The 24987-nt window shown below is 42.4% G+C and overlaps 1 protein-coding gene across 2 annotated transcripts in view; it reads right to left on the bottom strand.

Annotated features, from left to right (window-relative positions):
* The window catches only part of zfyve28 (zinc finger, FYVE domain containing 28), an 81858-nt gene extending 56871 nt beyond the window's left edge, over positions 1-24987 (bottom strand). For both annotated transcript variants that reach the window (XM_084309507.1, XM_084309508.1), the window contains exon 1: positions 24716-24987. In XM_084309507.1, the coding sequence (XP_084165633.1) occupies positions 24716-24751 (36 nt within the window). In that variant the 5' untranslated portion in view covers positions 24752-24987. The remainder of the gene's footprint in view (positions 1-24715) is intronic.

Raw genomic sequence — 24987 nt, 5'->3', positions numbered from 1 at the left:
AGAAAATAAAATTTGATTTAAAAAAAAAAAAAAAAAAATTTATATATTTTTGCAAAATCAACTCTGCCTCTCTTTGTTAACTACTGTACAACAAGCAATGCTGTTTGTTATTTAAGATGAGGTCGGACTCGGCACTGACAGATTTGTGTTCATTGTGCTGCTTTTATAAAGCCTCAAATGACGGCTTACAATATTTCATGAAAGCAAAGTGTTTTGTTTGTCTAAGATTTTAAAAGGTTTAAACTTTACAGCACTGACAAAGTTGAACAAAGTGCTGTACAAGTCCCACAACATAAAAAAAAAAAAAAGTAAAAAAAAAAAAAAAAAAAAAAAATAAGATTTTTTTTTTTTATAGTAGATTCCATTTTTATTGCTCAATTCCGCGATTCCGTCCGCGATTCCGTGATCGCGGATTCCATATGGCTCTACACCAGCGTTCCAGTACCTCAACCTCCTCCCGGTAGGCCTTCTCGTCGTTGTCCGAGATCAGCCCCACCACCACCGTGTCGTCTGCGAACTTCACTATGGAGTTGGAGCTGAACTTGGCCACACAGTCGTGTGTGTAGAGTGAGTACAGCAGGGGGCTCAGAACACAGCCCTGGGGGGACCCGACGCCTGCTGGCTGCACTGACAGCAGAGTGTGTGTGACGATGACAGTGGAGCCAGAACAGAACTGCGTCTGCATTTGATCTCGTCTTGTCGATGTAAAATTAATTAGGTATATTGTTAGTAAGTTAGCCATGTAATAAGCAGGATAATGTATAGCTATACTCGATCATTGTCGCAAAATAATTGACCTTCACTGACGTTTAAAAACACCTCGGCGCTGCGCCTCGGTAATTTAAACTCTGTGTCAGTCAATTATTTTGTGACAATGACCTCGTAGCTATACATTATCCCTTACATATATCCCCAAGCATACCCCACATTTAGCATAAAACACCTGACAATTGCATACCCAAAGTAATTTGCGATTTATTATACTTTATACTTATAGCACACAGTTTGTTGCATTAATGGAATTATAAAGCAACAAAAATAAAGTTTTAGACTTTTTATTGCTGTTTTAACCTGTTATAACAAAGGAAAACCTCAAACTCTTATGAAGAGGAGAAAAAATACTGGCTGTGTGTAGATCTATTTTTAAATAAAACACAGAAGAGGAGACAAAACACTGGTGTCTGTAGACCGACTTTGAAATAAAACCCTGAACTATTCAGGTATATTTGAGTCCTTCCCTTATTTGTGGAACATTTATAAAATAAAAAGTAGTCCACTTTGAAAAAAGACGACCTACTTTGAAATAAAACACAGAAAAGGAGAAAAAAAACACAGAAAAGGAGAAAAAACACTGGCATCTGTAGACCTACTTTGAAATAAAACCCTGAACTATGCAGCTCTATTTGAGTCCTTCCCTTATTTGTGGAAAATCTATAAAATAAAAAGTAAATTTTTCGTTGTTCGCACCACATACAGGTAAGCCTGCATCGTTAGTCGTGAAAGCAAATTAATCTGTCCACGCTGAATTAAACCCTCTATTTTCCTCAGACTTTCCTTTTTTTGGATTTATCCACGGTTAGCTTACTGGGGGGTCGGAAACTCAAGATTAGCCACTTGCAGACGGCAGGGAGAGGCGCGGGGTGTGACGTAGTGTATATTTTAGTTAATGAAATATTTTTGTTGACTAAATATTTTAGTTGATGAAATATTTTTTCATTTCAGTGTCACAGTATGACATCGATCTCCAAAATAATAAGGAAAAAGCCGCAGCCGATTGGCTAAAGAGCCGCAGGTTGCCGACCCCTGCCCTAACCAATAAGATTCAGTAGAGTAAAACACTAGCTGTCAATGTTGGCATGTGCCTGCGAAATCAATCAGGCTATAATAAATATACGGACTCTTCATTTGATTGATGTGCAAATCTTTCATGATGGTACACAAAACCTTGTTATGCACACTATAAATCAGTGACACTAAAGAGGCTAAATTTTGTTTCAAAGATAGCACTTATCAAATAGGAACTTGGCTTTGAAAAGGACAAAAAAAAAGGCGGCTGGGTGGCGCAACGGAGATTGCGCTCGTCACCAATGTGAGAGACTCCGGTCTCGAATCCGGGTGTCAGCATTGCCTCCGGCTTGGGCCAGCCGTCATACTAACTAACTCGTTTGGCTGAGTTAGCGGGAGGGAAGTCGATGGGGTGGTAATCTGGCGTTGTGGACAGCGACTCCTACAGGTCAGGTCAGGGCGCCTGCACAGCAAAAGACAGGAAGTGGTGAAGGCAGCGTGACCTCCCACGCGTTACACTTCACCAATGAGAGTCCGCGCTGTCAGGTGAAAAGAGAGCCGCTGGCTGTCTCTGCATGTGTCGGAGGACCTCAGGGCTCCCTTGACCGACCAGTAGTGGGCACAACGACCAGGTAGGGGAGGGGGGAATTGGCATAACGACTAAATTGGGATGGGAGGAAAAGCACAGAAAATCAGGCGGAGAAAAAGATTTAAAAAAAATTACTAAAAAAGGTTAATCTGTCAGTTCGTCGTCGTCATTTCCTGAAGTACTAGCCGTCATCTACTGTACTACAAGTCTATCCCTCTTTTCAAAGACTTTGTTTCACATTAACATAAACTCATCAAAGAAAAGAGATGAATGCAAGGTATCCCCAAATTTGTTTAAATATCTTTTGTTTTCATTATTGGCCGATAAGCTAAAAGATGAAACAGGACCTTCATCAGTGTCAGTGTAGTGATATATACGTTTTTAAGTCAGTAAGATGGTGAACATCTGGGGACTCACAAAATTGCAATTCACATCATCGTGCCCGAGGACAACCACTACCTTGGGTAAATGACAAGATGACAGATTTACTGCCCATCCACTCACTGTGGCCCGACGCTCGCCTGTGACTGCTGTAAGACGTCCTCGTTTCCCTCTCTATGACATGACTAAAAAAACAGTCAAGAGACCTGTCATTTATAAATGTTATGTATCATTACACTCCCGTAACCTCAACCTCAGTGAGTGAGAAGTATTCCTGAACCCTCTCAGTCACAACTGAATGACAATGAGTTGGTGAGACCAGTTGAAACTGCTTGAAACTGTTTTTTTTTAATTCTTTTGAGTGAATGAATAACAGTTCTTGGTTTTTTTAAGAGTGAATGAATAACGGCCAGTGACTGACTGATTAAGATGTTGAGATTCACATTCCTTTATGGTCACTTCTTTATAACTTGTACATAAGAGTGAAATTCTGTGCTATCGCTATTTAAAGTGTGTGTAAATTACGAGTTTGGCTTCCAACGATTATAAAAACAAGATAATCAAGATAAAACTATTGTGAAAATCCACTGTATATAAAGTTCAATAAATGCATTAAGCGAATGAGTAATCGTGTCAAATAATCATGATCTCAATATTGACCAAATATTTGCCATAATGGAGCAGCCCTACCGTATACTGCTACTGACTCTAGGCTTCACTTGTCTGCGGTGGATGGGGGAGGATTCATGAACTTCCATATCATCAAGTGCGTGCACATTGAAACCACTTCTGGGATGGCCAGAAACCGTGCCTCTGCCCTCCATACTCTATTCTAGGCTTGTTTCACTGTCTTCTGGCTGGCTGCCAAGGATACCTCGCTCAGAGGGAGAAGTGGCAAATGTTGTGTGGGGGGGTCTGTCACCGTCTGCAACAGTTCATTCTGCTTCAGCCAGTCGAGTGCTGGCCAATGAGCAGCTGTATATAGGCTCATCACACCATTTATCCAGGACTCAGCGAAAACACCCCGACAAGCAGGAGCTGAGGCAAATGTGAAAGTTTAGGGAACAGATACGAGAATTCCTCCGCCACCGCTTTGAGATTATGCCTAAACAAACACCTCCTTGGTTGATCATATCAGGTTTAGCAGAATAAAAAGGACATCATCCTTCATATGGCGTTATGATGAAGCGGTTTTAGTTGTGCCGAGTCATTCCTTTTAATGTTCAGCCTGCGTGTGGAATTCCTTTTACTGGGGTTGCATTGCAAGAGTTTATTTATTTTTTTTTACCCATGGCTAACCCATTTTCAGAAGTGGTCTTTCAAGCATGTTACTCCAATCCTCTTAAAACTCAGTAAAGTGTGACATTTCTATGAAGCTGGTTCACCATGAAGGAAGTTCAATCAAGCGGAGCGCCTAAGAAATGTTATTGTACATGTGTAGCTCACTCTCACCATGTAGCTGGATTGGTTTGGGGGTGCATGCAAATCCTTGGCAGAGTCTACACTCTAAAAGCTAAACAGGACATGATGGTAATATTCAAATATTCAATCCCTAGTCACATTCTTATGCCAGGGAAAGTGCATTGACGCTGCCCATCTGGACAGATGGCGCCATAATCTGGCTGTATGTATGTTTGTCTCTAGAGGACTACAGTAATCTGGTTTTTGATCTATTTGAGTTGAAGCTGGTGGTCCTGCCAGGCAGGATGGCACAACGCGGGAGGGGCTAAGAGGATTTAGGTGGCTGCAAGCCATATGAAATCCGCGTTCACGGAATCGCGGACGGAATCGCGGAATTAACCAATAAAAATGGAATCAACTGCAAAACGTGGAATATTGCAGAATTTGGCCTAATCTGGACTGAAATTTCGTTTTTGGGTGGAACGTTTGGTGCACACGCGACCGGGGAGGCGGGGACGCTACAGCGTGTTACACACAACACAGCCGCGGTGCTCAAGCGTCTGGCTGCTTCAGTGTTAACATCGTCAAGAAGCTAAACAATTCCACAATAAGCCCTCAATTCAGAGCAGAACAGTATCCTAATGACTTTTATGCCTCCGGTGATAAGGTGTTTTGCTAATTCTGTCAACGTTCCGTGGACTGGACCCGCAAAAACGCTTGCGACACTATTGTGATTAAATAGCTATAACGTTAGGACGTTTAGCTTCTAGCTAAATCTAGTGCACCCATCCATTTGTTTAATGCAAACGACTGCCCTTTATAAACTAAATACACTTAAATAGCTATGTAACGTTATAGGACTATCTATGGAAATGATAGCTTCTAGAAGTTCTAGCTAAATCTGGTGCACCCATCAATTTGTTTAATGCAAACGATTGTCATTATACACTGCCCTTTATAATCTAAATAAACTTAAATAGCTATGAAACGTTACATTACATAGGACTATAGATGGAAATGATAGCTTCTTGCTAAATCTAGTGCACCCATCCATTTGTTTAATGCAAACTATTGTCATTATAGTATTATACACTGCCCTTTATAATCTAAATAAACTTAAATAGCTATGAAACGTTACAGTACATAGGACTATAGATGGAAATGATAGCTTCTTGCTAAATCTGGTGCACTCATCCATTTGTTTAATGCAAACGATTGCCATTATACACTGTCCTTTATAAACGAAATAAACTAAACTAAAGGTGCCTAAATTATGCATTACTATATTTCATCACAATATAATAGATATAGCTAGGTTACTGACATTGTCATTGTGATAATGTCAGTAGTAGCTAGCTGTATCTATTGTTTACACTTGAAATATGTATTTTTATTTTGTCACAATATTAATTGAAAAATATTGTGTAAAATTTAACTGTATTTCTGAGTTGAAGCACTTAAAAACATTAAATGGACTGTTATATCTTATTCAATTGTGGACATTTATTCATTCCCACTTATTAGACACTATTTCTGATGGTAAAATGAGCATAAAAGGCAAAATACAGAATTCTGAAATATTCAAACGGAAAAAATGGAATTTGGGAAAAAATAAAATGGAATTTGGAAAATAATAAAACGGATTTCATATGGCTCTAAGCAGGTCCCCCCTGGTGCTAATGTAACATGTGGGGACAGACCCCGCCTCCCTTTAAGACCCGTGACCACCAGGGAAGTCATTATGCAAGAAGAAATAATCCTGTTATACAATCCAGAGCTGGCTGCTATTGCCATGGTGGCCACAGAAGGGAGGTGGGATTGTGAGATTTCCAAAATCTACGTCACAATAGTGTCAACAACACAGATGAAACATGAAACAACAACAGAGGTGAGGAGTCGCATGCCGGCACCTTTCCTAATATGATAAATAACCATAATACCGGCATTTTGACAATGCTGGCAAGGATAGAAATGGACTAAATCTATGGATTGTATTTTAAAATCAAAGGAAGATTAAACTAAGAGCCTTAGCCATACGCACTGTAATCACGAATAGAAGTATATCTGATGTCCCCTGCCCCTATTGGCTGATACAGATTGTTCATAATATGTATAGTATCCCCAAATAATGAGTGTTGAGGAGGGGAGGGGGGTTAAAGCACTCCTTGTAATAAGTATAGGACACAACCATGCAATTAAAAAGGAGAAATTAACTGACATTTATTTGTTCTTTGGTTAACTGTCAAACTAAATTAATGTGTGCAAAAGGTTTGTGAGATTATGTGAAAAAATACGTCAGCATTGTTTATTGGTGAAGTGCCCCTTTAAGTAAACTAGCTGTATAAATCACTAAAATACCAATTCTACAATTGGCCAAATATCGTCTGTAAACATAAAATCAGACCGATACCAGGGCTTTTTAAAGCCCATTATCAGTCGATACTAGGGGTGTAACAGTACACAAAAACCACAGTTCGGTACGTACCTCGGTTTTGAAGTCACGGTTCGGTACGGGTTTTCGGTACAGTGGGGAAAGGTTTGGCTTTCCATGTTCCACTCAGGGGTGAAGTAGTGTGCAGTAATTAATTGTACTTGGGCTGTCAACGAATATTATATATTGAAATGAATAATCGACTTATAAAATTATTATATTAGATTGTGGAAAAACAGCCCCCGGTGGGCGGTCATTAGTGGTTAATACTGTTGTATTCGTTCGGTACACAGCCGTACTGAACCTAAGGTCCAGTACTGAAATGGTTCGGTATGGATATGTGTACCTTTACACCCCTAGTCGATACTGTGTATCGGTGCAGCAGCCCTAACAGTAATGATCTCTCCGCCTGCAGTTGTCCCGACGACAACCCCTCTGTTGCGGCCTCTTTACCATTGACTCACAACCCACAGCCAGCCTGTGAGACTGAAGGCAAAGCACTGCTCAGTCTGTCCCAAATCACACGTAATGACAGCCCGGGATCCAGGCACTGAAAACGCACGCACACACACACAAACACAGACATAAACATATACACACACTACAGAACAGACTTCAGTCCTCTCTGCCCTGGTGCCCGCCGTCTGTGGAGAAGATATTTATACACAAAAAGCAGCCCACATGCCTGCTCAACTGCTCAAAGATTTACAGAGCAGAAATTCATCCAGTTGATGTCTCAATCTGACCGTGGACTGTCCCATTTTCCGAGTGACACTGATAGAATGAAAATGTTTTCAGACTCCCGAAAAGGGATTATATCTTGCAACTGCAACATAACTTTTCTTTTGTCTACCAGCACTTGACATGAAGTTGCTCTTCCATATATAATCCTGTATTCTTTACCAGGGTGATAATGTATTATGGAGGGTAATGCCAACAAACACACCATAACTACGTCATTAACCACACACAAAGTGCACAGGTATGCGTGTCCCATCTGTCTGTGCATCTGTATAAAAAAAAAAAAAAAAAAAACTCTTATACGATTTGATTAAAAACTTGGTGGATCGGTGACAGCCGAGGACCTACACCGTTTAATTTCTTGTTTTTCAAATTGGTCAAAGACGCAGATTAAAGTCAAAGCTTTAGATATCGTTGGTGTCAGGCCCAAGATGTAATGACAAAATGTTGGACGCTGGACGGAGACCAGAGCGAGTTTAGAATAGAATAGAAATACTTTTATTATCCAGAGGAAAATTTTACACTGATGCCAGGTCTCCTCAAACTACACAGTATTGTAATGAGTCTCCTCCGTCTGCTTGGTATCCTCCTGAATATTCATGTCCGGGAGTGTTTGCTGGTCTCTCGCATGCCATTCTAGTTACCTTACAGGCCAATCCGCTAGCCATGTTAGAACAATATATCACAAACAATTTGGCAAAACCATTGTGCCGTGTCCTCCTCTCACTGTAAATCCAGTCGGGAGAAATAAAAGGAAGAAACATCACTGTGTGAAAGCTTCTGAGGAGAAGAGAGACCTCCTTTTGTTTCATCTCCTGCCAACCGTAACCAAGGCCAAGAACTAATCCCACAAATACAGGCCTAACTGTTCTCTTCTCCACATACCGCCTCCCCTTCTCTCCTGCTGGAAAGATAGCCGGGAGCAGGAGGTGTGGTGCCGCATGTTTCATATAGCTCCGTCAAGTGCAGACATATACACAAGACAAAGGGCACCTTGAGTGCCAAGCTTTGTGCCGATCACTGCAGACAACAAACACAAGGAGGCCACCGATTTTATTATCAATGGGACATAACGCATCAGAAATCAATGAAAACTTCTGTCATTGTCAGGACTAGATGAGTCTCTGTAGTAGCTTTAAAGTCCCCTCCTCTTCCACAGCCACTTGCCTTCAATCACCAGCTCCCCACACCTAGGACACGGCGACCAGCTTCCTAGTCCTGCAATGAATTTAAAAAGGCCTTCAATCGCCTGGCCTGTCTAGATCTGCACCAAGGGTCAGCTCTCTAAATCCAGGCAGCTGACACCAAATCAATTACCGCACGGCTGTTGGGTAAGCAGAATGGAGACATCCATAAAGAGCTCCAGAAACCAGGCTAAATATGCAGCCGTGTTGGCGGCTGCTCAGCAGTTTGCTTTGCTGTTCCCTCTTCCTTCCACTCCATACTATGCCAACTGTACTGAACCCACTCTGGGAAGACGAGGCCTTAATTACTTTGGCCGCTCACACTTGCATGTTAGCAATATTCACAAACGAAGCAGGCCCAGGCCTATTGATGAATGACAAATGGACATAACGGAGAGGGCGTGTGAAGGAGGCAATCTAAACACAACAATGGACCCTCACTCTACCAAATCAATATCAGCCACAAACGTAATCTGCACTTTTTTTTCATTTTCTTTGTCAACTTTTTATAGCGCAGCGGAATAAGCGTCTGTCTACCACCATAGAGCCAGTGGGATCGAATCCGGCTGTGGTGCCTCCGGCTTGGCCGACCGTCCATACTAACACAATTGTTGGCAGTGTTAGCGGGTGGGAAGCCGGCGTGGGTGGGTCCTGGTCGTTGTAAACAGCGACTCCTACAGTTCGGTCGGGGCGCCTGCACAGCGAGGGAAGGATCTGGGAGAGGTAGTGTGACCTTCCACACGTTACACTCTCCCAGTGAGAGTCCACGCTGCCAGGTGAAAAGAAGCGGTGGGCTGGCTACACATGTGTCGGAGGAAGCATGTGATAGTCTCCGCCCTCCCAGACCGACGGTAGGGGGTAGAGTGCGCACTGCGCAGCGACCAGGAAGGGGACTGGGAATTGGCATAACGACTAACATTGGGATGGGAGAAAAGCGGAAAAAGAAAGGGGGAAAAAGATAATAAAAATATATAAAACAAATTATAAATAAGAGAGAATTTTTACTACCGGTAATTCTAGAAGTTAATTTAGGGCTGGGCGATATGGCCAAAAATGATATTGCGATAACGATATCGATAACAATACAGAAAGAAAGATGGCGCCGCTATGTCCGGCCGCCTGTCTGTGCGCTCCGTCGAGACTGTGCTTACTTTTGCTAATATTTATAGTTTTAAGAGTTTTGTCTGTACCAACAGTAGGTGCATTTAATGTGTATGACCGTCAGTCACTTATAGACATCGGATTACGGGAAACTTACCGACTAGATTACTCCCTGGATCAGCTTTCTGAACCGCAGCAATGGCCTGTTGAGATCCTGAGAACACCAGGATCAGGTCTTGACCCCAGGGACAAAGGAACCATCAGACGGCGTGGGAAGAGAGCTGGGATCCGTAACAGACTGAGAACCAGACGACACCGAACGCCACTACCCAGTATATTGCTAGCCAATGTACAATCGATTGACAATAAATTAGACGACATCCGAGCAAGGATTAAATTCCAGAGAGACGTTAGAGATTGTAATGTTTTAGATCACTGTTACTCGCAATTCAAGGGTGGATACAAGGCTCATTCTGCTAGTGGCTTTGGGAAGTCTGATCATGCGGCCATTTTTCTTTCTCCAAAGTACAAACAAAGAATCAAGAGCACACCTGTAGTCTCGCGAGAGGTGCAGAAATGGGATGTGGAGTCGGGGGGGACGCTCCAGGCTGCGTTTGAGTGCACAGACTGGAGCGTGTTCCGCGACACAGATAACATTAATGTCTACACGTACACGGAGACAGTGCTGGACTATGTTCGTACTTTGGTGGAAGAAACAATCCCCACTACCACAATTAGAGTTTACCCAAATCAAAAACCCTGGGTAGACAAATCCGTCCGTGAAGCTCTGAAAGCGCGCACCAAAGCATACAACGACGGCCTGGTGGCAGGCAACATGAATGACCACAAGGTGGCGCGATACAACGTAAGGAGGACAGTGACAGAGGCCAAACGGCGCTACAGGGATCAAATTGAACTCCAGTTTGAACAGGCTGACTCCAGAGCTATGTGGCAGGGGCTTAAAACGATGACAGACTACAAAGGCACCTCCCTCAAATTGAACAGTGACATCTCCTTAGCAAATGACCTCAATACCTTCTATGCGAGGTTTGATGCTGGTAATAACAACACCAGCCCACAAGCTACGGCAATGGGGGGGGGGGGGGTCTGCTGCTGATGGAGACTCAGTGTTCAGGGTAACAGAGCATGAGGTGAGGCGGACCTTTAAAAAAGTGAATATCAGGAAGGCAGCAGGACCGGACGGCATCCCCGGCCGCGTCCTAAAAGTCTGTGCTGACCAACTGGCCCCGGTATTCACTGACATATTTAACCTGTCCTTAGAACAGGCTGTCATCCCCACCTGCCTGAAGAAGTCCACTATTATCCCTGTACCCAAAAAATCCAAGCCTGCTTGCCTCAACGACTACCGCCCTGTAGCTCTCACCTCCATAGCCATGAAGTGCTTTGAGAAGCTAGTAAAGGGCTACATCTGCTCCTCCCTCCCCATCAACATGGACCCCCTGCTATTTGCATACCGCCCCAACAGGTCCACGGAGGACGCCATAGCCCATGTGCTGCACACAGCAGCATCACACCTGGACAAGAGGAAGGGGAACTATGCGAGAATGCTATTCATCGACTACAGCTCGGCATTCAATACCATAGTCCCGTCCAAACTCATAGCCAAGCTCAGGGACCTGGGCTTGAACTATGACCTCTGCCAGTGGGTCTTGGACTTCCTGACGGGCAGACCCCAGGTGGTGAGAGCAGGCAACTGCACCTCCTCATCCATCACCCTCAACATAGGGGCCCCCCAGGGCTGTGTTCTGAGTCCCCTCCTCTACTCCTTGTACACACACGACTGTGTGGCTCAGCGGAGTAGCAACACAATCATCAAATTTGCTGACGACACAGTGGTGGTGGGCCTGATCTCTGCCAACGACGAGAGGGCCTACCTGGAAGAGGTCAAGGTCCTGGCGGGATGGTGCCAGGAAAACAGCCTCTCCCTGAACGTCAGCAAAACAAAGGAGATGATTGTGGACTTCAGGAGGTCGGGGGTCAAGGACTACAGCGCCCTCAGCATCGACGGGGCACCGGTTGAGAGAGTCAACAGCTTTAAGTACCTCGGAGCCTACATATCCGAGGACTTGACATGGACCACACACATTGACAGTGTTGTGAAGAAGGCACGACAACGCCTCTACTTCCTCAGGCGCCTAAGGAAGTTCCAAGTCAGTCAGAAGATCCGTAAGAACTTCTACTCATGTACAATAGAGAGCATCCTGACTGGCAACATCACCTCCTGGTTTGGGAATAGCACTGCACAAGACCGAAGCAGACTACAAAGAGTGACACGTTCAGCCGAACGCACAATTGGAGGGGGGCTCCCCACCCTCCAGAACATTTACAACAAGCGGTGCAGGGGCAAGGCTAAGAGAATCATTAAAGACTCCAGTCACCCGAACAACTGCCTCTTTGAACTGCTGCGGTCAGGCAAGCGATACCGGAGTCTCAAGGCGAGCACAGAAAGACTGAGAAGAAGTTTCTATCCCCAGGCCATCAGGCTGCTCAACGAACGAACAATGAACACTACACAACAACAAACAACCATCAAACGCACATAGCACACACATCCACACGCACACACTCACTTTAAACAAACACACTGTAGCACCCACTCCCCACACTTTATAGCACACACTCACTTTAAACAAACACACTGTAGCACCCACTCCCCACACTTTATATTTATTGATGAAGGATTGCACTACAACTCGTACACCTTACTGTAAATTGTACCTAAATTGTACCTCATCCCATTTCTGCTTTGCACTATATAGTATTGTACATTAATACACTGCATAGTATTGTATATTATATGGTAACTCAGTTACGTCTATTCTGCATCGAACATTGTACATATGTCTATACTGAACACTGGGACCTCATTTTCTACTTCTAATTTACATGCTATACTATGTTATTTGATACTATCTTGTCTAGCACAGTCTCTGGAGCGTAACAGTAAGAAGCATTTTGTATGAAAGTATTCTGTACTTCTGTATGACAACTATTAAAGAAACTTGAATATCATATCACTCGATAAAAAAAGAACTATTAAAAAAATAAAAAAATATTTTTATTAAACAACAGATGTATGTTTCTTTTGCAGCAATTCTTTGTCGTTCCCGCCATCTTTAGTGTTACATCCCCTCACACTCCAGTTCTCAGGCTGCAGCTGGTTTGAAAGTGAAAGTAAACCGGCTTCTCTGCTGGCTGCGGCTCCAGGGGAGTTGAACAGTTCTGGCTCTGCTAGTTTCTTTTCTATATTTTGGCGCTTTTTTGGTGGACCGTGACTCATGACTGGAGACTAGCTCTGCTAGCACACATAGCCTACTGTGTACAGACGGTTTCAAACTGTATTTTAAATTAGAAAGCAAACAAAATAAATGGACAAGAGAAAAATAAATCTCAATTTGGTCAGTATTGTCATTTGGACAAGCAAAGTAATTACTTTAAGTTGCAGGTAAGAAAGAAAAGTCTGTCCACTGTCTCTGGTTTTAAAACTGCCCTGTTGCAGGTCACACAAAAAAAAACGATTTTTTTTTTTTTTAGATATATATCTTTTTCTGATATTGATTATTAAAATATATCGAGATAATTATCGTTATCGTTATATCGCCCAGCCCTAAAATTCTACTATGTATTATTTGTAGTTTTATTATTACTATCCACTCCATCTGAACCTGCAAGTTTCTGCAGATTTCTCATTGGAATTCTTCATCTGTGGATTCTGTGTGGGTCTAACCTGGCTGGTTTCCGGCTGTAATTATCGCCCATGGGCTGAAATTATCTTTAGATCTCAAAAGCGACGGCACGCCAAGTAATTAAATGTTACTTTCTCAGAAACATTTTATATATTACCTAAACAAAGAATGCAGGCTGTTTATTTGTCAAACACTTACCCCGAAGTTGTTGAAATGGTCCAACTTCTCAATTTCAACAGTCCGTCTGTTTTCTGGACACTGATATGTTGAATCGAATGCAACTTGGAGTGAATAATGAATTTTACTTTCTGATCAAGATGTCAGCCCCCAGAAAACAGACTGTTGAAACTTGTTGGACCATTTAAACAACTCGACACTTTTTTTATCCACTTTTTTCTTCTCCTTTTTCTGTATTTTCCTCCCATCCCAATTTAGTCGTCATGCCAATTCCCCCCTCCCCTTCCTGGTCGTTGACCGCATTTTCCCCCTACTTGCCGTTCTAGGGAGCCCTGAAGTCCATCACATGCTTCCTCCGATACATAGGAGACAGCCAGCAGCCTCTTTTCACCTGACAACGCGGACTCTCATTGGTGAAGTGTAACACGTGGGAGGGTCACACTACTACCCTCGCCATCTCCCTCCCTCGCTGTGCAGGCGCCCTGACCGACCTGTAGGAGTCGCTGTTTACAACAACCAGGATACCACCCACCCACTTGTTAGTATGACGACCAACCAAGCCAGAGGTACCGCTGACAGCCGGATTCGATACCAGTGTCTCTGCGGTGGTAGACAGCCGCTTAGTCCGCTGCTCTACCCGGCCGCCACAACTGGACATAAAATGTATGTAATGTATGTAAAATTAAATTACATGACATACTGTCGCCTGGGAGATCTAAAGATAATTTCAGTCCATGTTCATTTGCCCAGCTATGATATGAAGCTAGCAAAGCATTAGCAGTACATATAGAGCCCGGAACCAGCCAGGTCTAACCATGACTGTAGCTGTGAAGTGTGAGACCCTTGTACTTGAGGACTTCAGCAACCACCAACTGTACAGTACACATGAAGATACAGTAGCTGGTCATGTTGGAGGAACTCACCAAGGTGACCATATGTGTGTTTAGCATACACATGTTCATAGATCTGAAAGCTAGGTGATGCTATTACAATACCAGCAAATATGGAGGGAGGCTAGAGGGCCATCACAAGAGTGATGAAATGGGCACCTGAAAAAAGACTGGTGATGAATGGATTTTTTTCCCCTTCTCCAATAAACCTGTCTAGTAGGGAGAGTGGGAAGTGGGAGGCAAATTAGTAGCATCCAGCCCTGTTCCAGTCTTTGGCATGGAGGCCGGCAGATGGAGCGAGCACAGCGACCAGCTTGGAGCTGGCAGAGGGCCTGTCACGCTGACTGATGAGGTGCTATGGGAATGAAGGTCAGCGTCTGAAATGTGTGATAGAATAACGCCAAGAGAGGAGCAGAGGCTAGAGGGGAAATGTACAGGCTTAGCCTCCTGACATCTCTCTCCATCATTCACCCTGGAAGTCTCTCACTGACGAATGACAGCGGAGGAGATAGGGGGGCCATTTTGGCCGAGCCAGGTCTCGTCTTTGTCCGTGTGCAGGACAGGTATTTTTGTGAACACTGTCGCCATTCTTTCCCTCTCCTCCAACCCTCTTGCAGAATCTCATCTCTTCCGTTTTCATATCGATACATTTCACTCTGCACACAATGGGACATTCAAAGAGCAGCCGCTGAAGTGTGGCTCATACAGTAAACAGTATGGGTACTCCTACACAGTTGTCCAAGGAGAGGTAGGGTCTACTGTTCAGACAAAAACCAGGCAGACCAGTTAATTCACCTCATTCACCTCACCGCCATATTGGTCAAGTTTGACGCAATGGGCCTCATTCAACAAAACTATTTTTTTTTCTTTTTTTTTCCTCCATTTTCCTCCGATTTTTCTCCCATCCCAATGTTAGTCGTATGCCAATTCCCAGTCCCTTCCTGGTCGCTGCGCACTTACCCCCCACAGTCAGATCATCTGGGAGAGTGGAGGCTACCACGTGCTTCCTCCGACACACGTCGTCCAGCCAATCACCGCTTCTTTTCACCTGGCAGCGCGGATTCTCATCGAGAGGGCGTAGCGTGTGGGAGGACCACACTATCCCCCTCGAGTCCTATCCGCGCTTAGCAGGCGCCCCGACCGAACTGTAGGAGTCGCTGTTTACAACGACCCGGACCCACCCCGCCAGCTTCTCCCACCCTCTAATACAGCCAATTGTATTAGTGCAGACGGCCAGCCAAGCTGGTGACAACCCCGGAGCTGTGAGCTGGATTCGAACAGGCGAATCCAGCTCACAGCTCCGGGGCTGGTGACGAACGCAATCTCCGCTCGGCCACCTAACCGCAGCCATTCAACAATACTCTTATTATTTCTCTTATATTCTTGCTTACCTGTCTGTTAAGAGAACAATAAGAAAAGCCACCGCCACATTCATCAAGCCGTTCTTAAAGTCCAAATCTGTTCTTACCCAGGTTTTTGAATGATGAATCCCACTCATTCTAAGTGGGAATGCGCATCCTCACGCAAGTCATTTGCATACAGAGACACGCCTCGCAGGCTCATTATAATACGAGAGCTGTGTGTGAACTTGGGTCTGCATTGTATGAGCGGATCCCCCGGCCGTATTCAAGCGCTGGAGCACTTTGCGATGGATCAAAATTAAATAGGAATCAAATGTATTGTCAATCATCATACAGCATCTATAGCTATATAGTGAAATAGACTGTATTAATATAGTAGTAATATAATAGTAGTTGCGTGCTTCTGGCCACCTCCCACAGTGCGTGCACACGAACTGTATATTATATATATATATTATATATTATATTCTGCATCGAACATTGTACATATGTCTATACTGAACACTGTGACCTCATTTTCTACTTCTAAATTACATGCTATACTATGTTATTTGATACTATCTTGTCTAGCACAGTCTCTGGAGCGTAACAGTAAGAAGCATTTTGTATGAAAGTATTCTGTACTTCTGTATGACAACTATTAAAGAAACTTGAAACTTGAGTATGTGCCAAATTAATCGTTCCAGCAAAGCAGGCTGTCAATACTGAACGATTCAAGAGCCAATCGCACAGTAGGTTCCTACCATATATGAGCTACTGTGCGGAGGAGGTGTGGGGTAATACCTACAAAAGCACTCTACAGCCAATATGCACCATGCAAAAAAAAAGCAATAAGAATAATCAACAATGTAGGATATTATGAACACACCAATAACTTATTTATAAAGCTACAAGCATTGAAATTTATGGACCTAGTGAATTACAAAACTGCCCTCATTGTATACAAAGCCAGATATAAACTAATCCCAGGCAACATTCAAAAATGATTCAGAGACAGGGAAGGAGAATATAACTTAAGAGGGAGAGGGAATCTTAAACAACCAATGGTAAACACCACGCTGAAAAGCATGTGCATATCGGTGTGTGTGGAGTGAAGTTGTGGAATAATTTACCCGAATACATCAAACAGAGTAAACATGTGGCACAATTTAAAAAGCAGCTAAAAAAATACACATTGGAAAAATACAGAAATGAGTATTAAGGATAAACAAAGTTATGTTATATTGTGTATGTAGTGCTGTACTATATTCACTGCTGTCAAGTGAATCAAGTTTTTTTCTTTTCTTGTAATCTTTTAATATAAGTAAAAGTATATTCTATATTGTAATACACTAAATTATGTTATATCTAGTAAAATTAATGGAAGAACAAATATAAATGTAAGGGGGTAGGGATCAATAAGCTTAGCTTCCCTCTACTCCTTTTTGGACATGTCTGCTAACCAAACACATTGCTCTTGACCTTTTGTTTATAATTCCTTATTTCTTTCTTTTTTTAATGTTTTTCTTTTAATGTTTTTTTAATTTGTTGCTATGATTGTTTGGTTCGACGGAACAAGATATCGTGAGTTGTTTGGAGAAATATGGAGAATAACATGTCCAAAAATTAACTTTTTCATTCATTCATTCATTCCATTCATTCATTCAAATACTTAACGGTTAAGCAGCCACTCATCTGGCTCTGCAAATAGATCTAGAGTCTGAATATCTCCGCATATAAGCCTGACTGGCAGTGCGCATATATAGTACAGTGCATGCTCCAAGTCAGACTGGATGGCACATCTCTCTCAAATTCATTCTGAGAACAGAAGTTAACGCAGTGCCCGCGACGCGGGTCAAAGTCAGTTGTTTATTTATTTCTTTTTTACTGTTTGCATATGAGGTGGTCCACAAATGTTCTTGATAACAATCTAGTGGTCCGCATAAACAAGAAGTTTGGGAACCACTGATATAGACGATCTCTAAATATGCGTTCTATGCTACGTAACGTATACAGTACTGTATATCATGCATGTCATAAATGTCATGATATATATCTGTATGTTGTCGTGCATGTCATAAATGTCATGAATTGAAAATGGGGGACCCTGATGTAAACAAGACTGCATCCCCTTAACACTTTGAGTGCCAGCCACGAGAAACTCGTTAGTTCATGCCATGCGTTGAGTGCCAAGCGACGAGAAATCTCATTTGTAATCGTTATTTTTCTTTATTATCGATTTCCATTCATTTTTCATCAATCTAGCCTCACCTTACCACTGGGACTCTGTCTTGAGTTTGAACAGGGAAAATACAGCCCCCTATCGTCTGCCGGATGGTAATGCACCCTTTGGATTGGATTGAATGAAAACGCATGGGGAAAAGAAAGTCCAGAATCCACATTTGACTTGTCAGGCATGTAATCCGAGCCGATTGCAGTCTTCGCTGACCCTCAGAACAGCGTGGAATCGGTATTTTCAGTACCCAGCGTTGGATCAATAAACGCGATCGATATTTGGAATGGCGATCAGGAATTGGAATAATGTTTTTGGAGAACATCTGATCTGAGGTAAGGAATCTATTTGACCAGTCTTGGGATAATCAGAGCTCTTTTCACCTATATCTCAGCGTGTCCCATATGTGTGTGTGTGGCTGTGAGTGTGTGTGTGCTGATCAGGAAATAAGATAATCGATTTTTCAGCCCGCTTCTCTAGCGTGCATAAGTACACAAATACTATCGATAATCTAGCGTTTATTTGAAAACGATTCATAAATGGGCCGAAAAATTACGTGTTTTGTGTATTACAGTAAAGCGCGATTCCTGCAGAATCTTTTTTTTTTTAGTTTAAAAAAAAAAGCGTTTTTCAAAATGATATAAAACGGAAGTTAACAGATTAAAAAATTGATAAGCGACGGGCGTATTAGACACATAGCCATAATTTAAGATATAGTTTATGCGTTCGCAAATGTGATCGCCCTCCCATTGACTACAGCGCTGGCACTCAAGCGCTATTTTTGGCTCCCCCTGCTGGCACGGAAAGTGTTAACAATTGTGTGTATTGAGCCGTACTTAACTGACGGGCGTATTAGACACATAGCCATAATTTAAGATATAGTTTATGCGTTCGCAAATGTGATCGCCCTCCCATTGACTACAGCGCTGGCACTCAAGCGCTATTTTTGGCTCCCCCTGCTGGCACGGAAAGTGTTAACAATTGTGTGTATTGAGCCGTACTTAACTGTATTGTACCCATTCTGCAATCTGTTAATAAAATCTTCAATCAATCAATGGCCTGGGCGGATAGAGCATAACTGTTCTAACTGCAATATATAATCCATTTCAGACAGAACGCACGCAATAAGTTATAATAATAATAATAATAATAATAATAATAATAATAATAATAATAATAATTGAAAAGTTTTGTATTTTTAAAGTCGTATTTGGGGTGGGCGGCTGGGTGGCGCAGCGGACATTGCGCTCGAGTCGTCACCAACGCAAGAGACACCGGTATCGAATCCGGCTGTCAGCGTTGCCTCCGGCTTGGGCTGGTCACCATACTGACTCAATTGGCAGAGTTAGCGGGAGGGGAGTCGATGGGTGGTAATCTGGACGTTGTAAACAGCGACTCCTACAAGTCGGTCAGGGCGCCTGCACAGCAAAAACAGGAAAATGGCGGGGGCAGTGTGAGCCTCCTACACGTTACTCCTCGCCAATGAGAGTCTGCGCTGGCAGGTAAAAAGAAGTGACTGGCTGCCTCCACATGTATCGGAGGGGACATGTGATGGGCTTCTATCCTCCCTACGAAATTACGTGTTTTGTGTATTACAGTAAAGCGCGATTCCTGCAGAATCTTTTTTTTTTTAGTTTAAAAAAAAAAGCGTTTTTCAAAATGATATAAAACGGAAGTTAACAGATTAAAAAATTGATAAGCGATGGGCGTATTAGACACATAGCCATAATTTAAGATATAGTTTATGCGTTCGCAAATGTGATCGCCCTCCCATTGACTACAGCGCTGGCACTCAAGCGCTATTTTTGGCTCCCCCTGCTGGCACGGAAAGTGTTAACAATTGTGTGTATTGAGCCGTACTTAACTGTATTGTACCCATTCTGCAATCTGTTAATAAAATCTTCAATCAATCAATGGCCTGGGCGGATAGAGCATAACTGTTCTAACTGCAATATATAATCCATTTCAGACAGAACGCACGCAATAAGTTATAATAATAATAATAATAATAATAATAATAATAATAATAATAATAATAATAATAATAATTGAAAAGTTTTGTATTTTTAAAGTCGTATTTGGGGTGGGCGGCTGGGTGGCGCAGCGGACATTGCGCTCGAGTCGTCACCAACGCAAGAGACACCGGTATCGAATCCGGCTGTCAGCGTTGCCTCCGGCTTGGGCTGGTCACCATACTGACTCAATTGGCAGAGTTAGCGGGAGGGGAGTCGATGGGTGGTAATCTGGACGTTGTAAACAGCGACTCCTACAAGTCGGTCAGGGCGCCTGCACAGCAAAAACAGGAAAATGGCGGGGGCAGTGTGAGCCTCCTACACGTTACTCCTCGCCAATGAGAGTCTGCGCTGGCAGGTAAAAAGAAGTGACTGGCTGCCTCCACATGTATCGGAGGGGACATGTGATGGGCTTCTATCCTCCCTACGACCGGCCAGTGGGGGGCACATGCAAGCAACGATCAAGACAGGGGAGGGGAGAATTGGCACGGAAAAAATTGGGATGGGAGGAAAAATTGATAAGAAAGTGGATAAAAAAAATCTTATTTGGGGGCAATTAACCAATGGTATGCTTTCTTTTTTTTTGGGGGGGGGGGGGGGGGGTAAGAGTGCTCTCGACCACTCTTAGAATTTGGTCTTGCCTGAGAGAAAAGCAACAATAAGAAAACATTGCTGAATCCCAGGTAAGAACAAAATAAGAATAAATGCTAGTTAAGAACAAAATCTGTTCTTATATCACTTCATGCATGAGGCCCAATGTGAAGTGCAGATGCGGAAGTGCCTGTTCACTTCAATGTTAAAACTATAAAAATGTCACTTCAAGAACCGAAGTAGTCAAAACAACAGTCAGAACAACACTGTTGGAATTACAAGCTTGTGATCACCACCATAGTTTGTGTTTTGAAATACATGGAAGTGAATTAGTCATCAGCTCATTGAAATGCATTCATAGCTATTAGCAATAGCAATCTATGAAAACAAAGATGGAGGCAAGGTGAATAAGGCGAATGGGGATACAAGTAATTTTAACAATCTCACTCTGACTCTATAGTAAATGTGGGTCAGTCGACCAAGCCAACCTTTGCACTATGCCTTGCGGCATTCTAGTAGTCCTGGCGGATGTCTGAGAACAACTTGGTCGTTGTTTCCAGGAACAGTCCTTTCTTAGCATATTCGATAGCAGACAGAATAGACAGGTACATTATGTCCCTCTTGCACTGTATTCTTGCGGAGCGCCAGGAAAGGATTGTGTTGCAGTGGGAGAGGAAGATCCTCCTCTGTGTGACTTATCTTAGAGGAGGTAGAAAGTTAGGAGGTAGAGAGAGAGCAGCTCTGGAAATATCAATAGCCTTGCTCCAGTCAGGGGGAACATGCTGATTCAACGCTTTTTACCACCAGGAGAACATAGTTCAATAATAAACGACATACTGTTGATGCAAAATGACAATGCTATGCAGTGTTGAACAATAAATGCCAGAATACTCCACTGGGCAAACCAGAGATTTGAATTAGACAGGTGATGCATATAATTACATATTTTCACAGGTAAGAAGGAACTAAGTTGTCCCTTACATGACTGCTCTCTTCTTGCACTGACATAACTACACAAGCTTTAGCTTTTAGAGCTTTTTTCTGCAGTTATTTTTTTGGCACAACTGGTTATTTAAAAACCACAGGCTTACTGGTAATACAGTTAATTCTTACAGAGGTAGTGGTTTGGCATAAAAAGTATAGATGTAATCATGACACTTCAAAAGGCAGTGGTCATTCATAACATGACAACACCCTAGTGAACTCAAGACACTTGACCATAACAATGGTCAACAAAAACGCTGTAGCAGCAAATGTGGTTCAAAGGTGAACAGAGAGATGACGCAGGTGTGCGTGTGTGTGTGTGTGGTAAAGGACATGGGCATTATCTAAAACCCCAGGCCCAGGTGTTTCATTAACACCCTTTCTGACATCACTGCTGCAAAACCTCAGATTACCGTCATTGTCCCAAAGCAGTTTGAGGTTGCAAATGACCCCAAATTGTTGTGACATGATAGAAAGCCTACACAGGATCACATCAACATTATTGGCCAATACATTGGTATGAGGATATTATATATTGTGAAATATCAAGTTTCAAGTTCAAGTTCAAGTTTCAAGTTGAGGATATATTCCACAGATGCTTGCAACAATGAAGCAATAAAAACATAAAGTGGATCTAGATAATGCTTGCTTTATTCATTTATATAATCAATTTTATTTATTTATAAGTAAAAAGGGAAATGGGGGTTGCGAATTCTGTTGAACAACCTTGTGGCTTACAATGTGTTTTAGTTCCATTTTGTGCAGGCTTTAGACTTTAGAGGTTTTCAATGCAGCCCTTTGTTACAGTTCAGGCATAGCCTACAATGCACAAGGATATCCAGTTAGCCGTTAGTAGTTTAAAATTAACCAGATATTCTTAACGGTTAAATTATTATTAATTAGCATTTTTTTTATATTATTTTGTATTCATTTTATAGAGTGAATGTGTAAACATTTAAAATAAAGTATGAGACAGCGCATTCTCTACATTTAGACGTATACATCTTCCATTTAGAGCGGAGTAAATTATTTCCATCTAAAACAAGCATTTTTAACACCGCCCCACAGATTTCCATCTATACTAGCGCTCCTGAAAACGCCTGTCACTAGACTATACGCATGCCTCAGTTTGTAGTACTTCTGTAGTAGTTCTAACAGCATTATGCCTGTGTATTAAACTAATGGGGAACATTAATTGGGCACACGCACACGTGAAGTAGCCTACTGTAAACTGCGTGAAGTAGGCAACATGGTGGAAAGCTGGTGAAATGTAAAAAAATACATATTTGTTGAGCTTTCAAACGAGTCGGGGCATTTGCAGGCCAAAGTCAGAAGAATCAACGTTATGAAGACTGTTTTGTGGGCTGTTTCGGACAAATTACCAAAATGGAATGCATGCTTTTTATTGCCATTCTCTGAGTAGTGTTGATGACCAATAAGGATGATTGATGACGAGCATATCACTGTAAGCCCCAGAGCTAGTGGGCTTTTGTGCTGTGTGGTGAAATAAGTACAGTCAATTATAAGTCCTATCGTTGTGAGCATATAGTGTTTACTCCATTGTCATGTCAGAAGATGCAACAATATTTTCTATGGCATTATTTGTTTGGGAAGCAAGAAACATTCTCACAATAAATATCTGTCTCCACCTGTTCACACTACTACGCATACCCTGGATTTTGCAAATGAAGACGGGGTCTGTACTATACTGTGCACATGAGTTACAGTTCTCATGTGTTGCTACTAATGATGAGTAAATGACAGTTATCAGCAGGCAGTCAGATAATTGTATTTGTGTAGTTAGCTAACATTATGTATTAGCAAGCAATGCTTGTTGTGATTATTATATTAGCAGCAGTGTTATCAATGGATGATCGCTGTGGATGAGCCTATGTTGTGCGGATGTCGTCTGCTAACATTAGATAGATTTGTATTGTTGTGTTGTCGACTTGTCGTTCACCATCTCTAAAACACCATGCCACCACAACAATAAAACCCTCATTGGCAGATAGGACCCATATCACCAATCAGTTCATTTTAAAGGAAGAGAAAGAAACACTCACATTGTATTGGTTGGTATGGTCCTACTAATTGCTCTAATCCATAAAAGCTTTATTAACTTGCACCACTTTGGCCTGCTCTAAACAATCAAAGTTATAGTCTTCATGAAATGGTGTCATTTGCTTTTCGCCCCTGGGATATTAAAGTGAAAAGCCACTACAATGGAAATATTTACTGGACACTAGTTTTGAATAACAAGACTAGGCAAGCCTAGTAAAGCGGACCCGGCCAAGACACTGATCATGCATGCATGTTTCAACAATGGGGTCATTCAGTCAGTTATACCCTATATAACCTATACGGTGTGTGACCTACTGTGAATAAGCACCTCCATCGCCACATACAGTGTTGTTGCTAACATGTGAAAAGTAGTTAATTTACAGTCAATAAAGATTATTCTGCAGTTTGAGGGATATTTCCACATAGGCCATCCATAACAGAATATCTCCTATGTTCTATTCAAGTTGGGGACATTTAGGGTCAGGCTATAATGTCAAGTTGGGGACATTTGGAGACTGGCTATATGTCAAGTTGGGGACATTTGGGGACTGGCTAGTGTCAAGTTTGTCCTTTATCAACCAGCAGAAGTTATGAACTTTCAAATGTCATATTTAGTCAAAGGCGGGTACAAACAATAACGCTATCCTTGGGAGACTAGTGTGCAGTTGGTTTTATGCTGCCCCAGGCCTCGATGATTACAGTATTACATCAGTATCATACTTTATGTAAAGAACTGCCCATCCTTGAGGACAGGTAGCCGCGAATCGTCACAACTTCCACAGTATTTTCAAATGTTGGTCGTCTACGTCACTGAACAGTCAAGTGAATCATAACCTGCTCAATTGCAACTTTATTAGCCAACACTAGAGAGGACCCTAGTTGATGCACGACGACAGTAAATGGTAGCCGTTAACATGACTAACATTAGCTAACGTTAGCTTATGTCTGGTGATGTATGAGGTGGTCGGGCTAGCAGGCTACATTGATTGCAGCAAATCGTGGCTGCTATTTTGCAAGCTAGCTTGAAAGCTGTTTTAACACACTAATTATGCATACAAATGACTGACAGTAGCTTTAACTGAGTTGTATAAAAGCAAAATAACTTACCTTGGGCTTATAGAGCCACTTTCGAAAGCGATTCATCGTTACCTCGCCACCTTCCTTTGTCACCCCTCCTCTTCTACCTGTGTGTGTCTGTGATAGTAGCAGTCAATAGATACAGCTAACCCTAGCTAGCAACGACGGATGCTAAAACGGTTAAAATGTGAAATATGAAAAAATGCGCGTTATCTGAAATAGTAAAAAAAAAAAAAAAAAAAATGCCGTTAACCTGTCCAATTAATCATTCGAAATAACGTTGTATCTCCATCTTTACTGAA

Source organism: Notolepis coatsorum (assembly GCF_963971535.1).
Source record: "Notolepis coatsorum genome assembly, chromosome: 3".
NCBI classification, from domain to species: domain Eukaryota; kingdom Metazoa; phylum Chordata; class Actinopteri; order Aulopiformes; family Paralepididae; genus Notolepis; species Notolepis coatsorum.
This window is presented reverse-complemented; position numbering and strand designations above follow the sequence as displayed.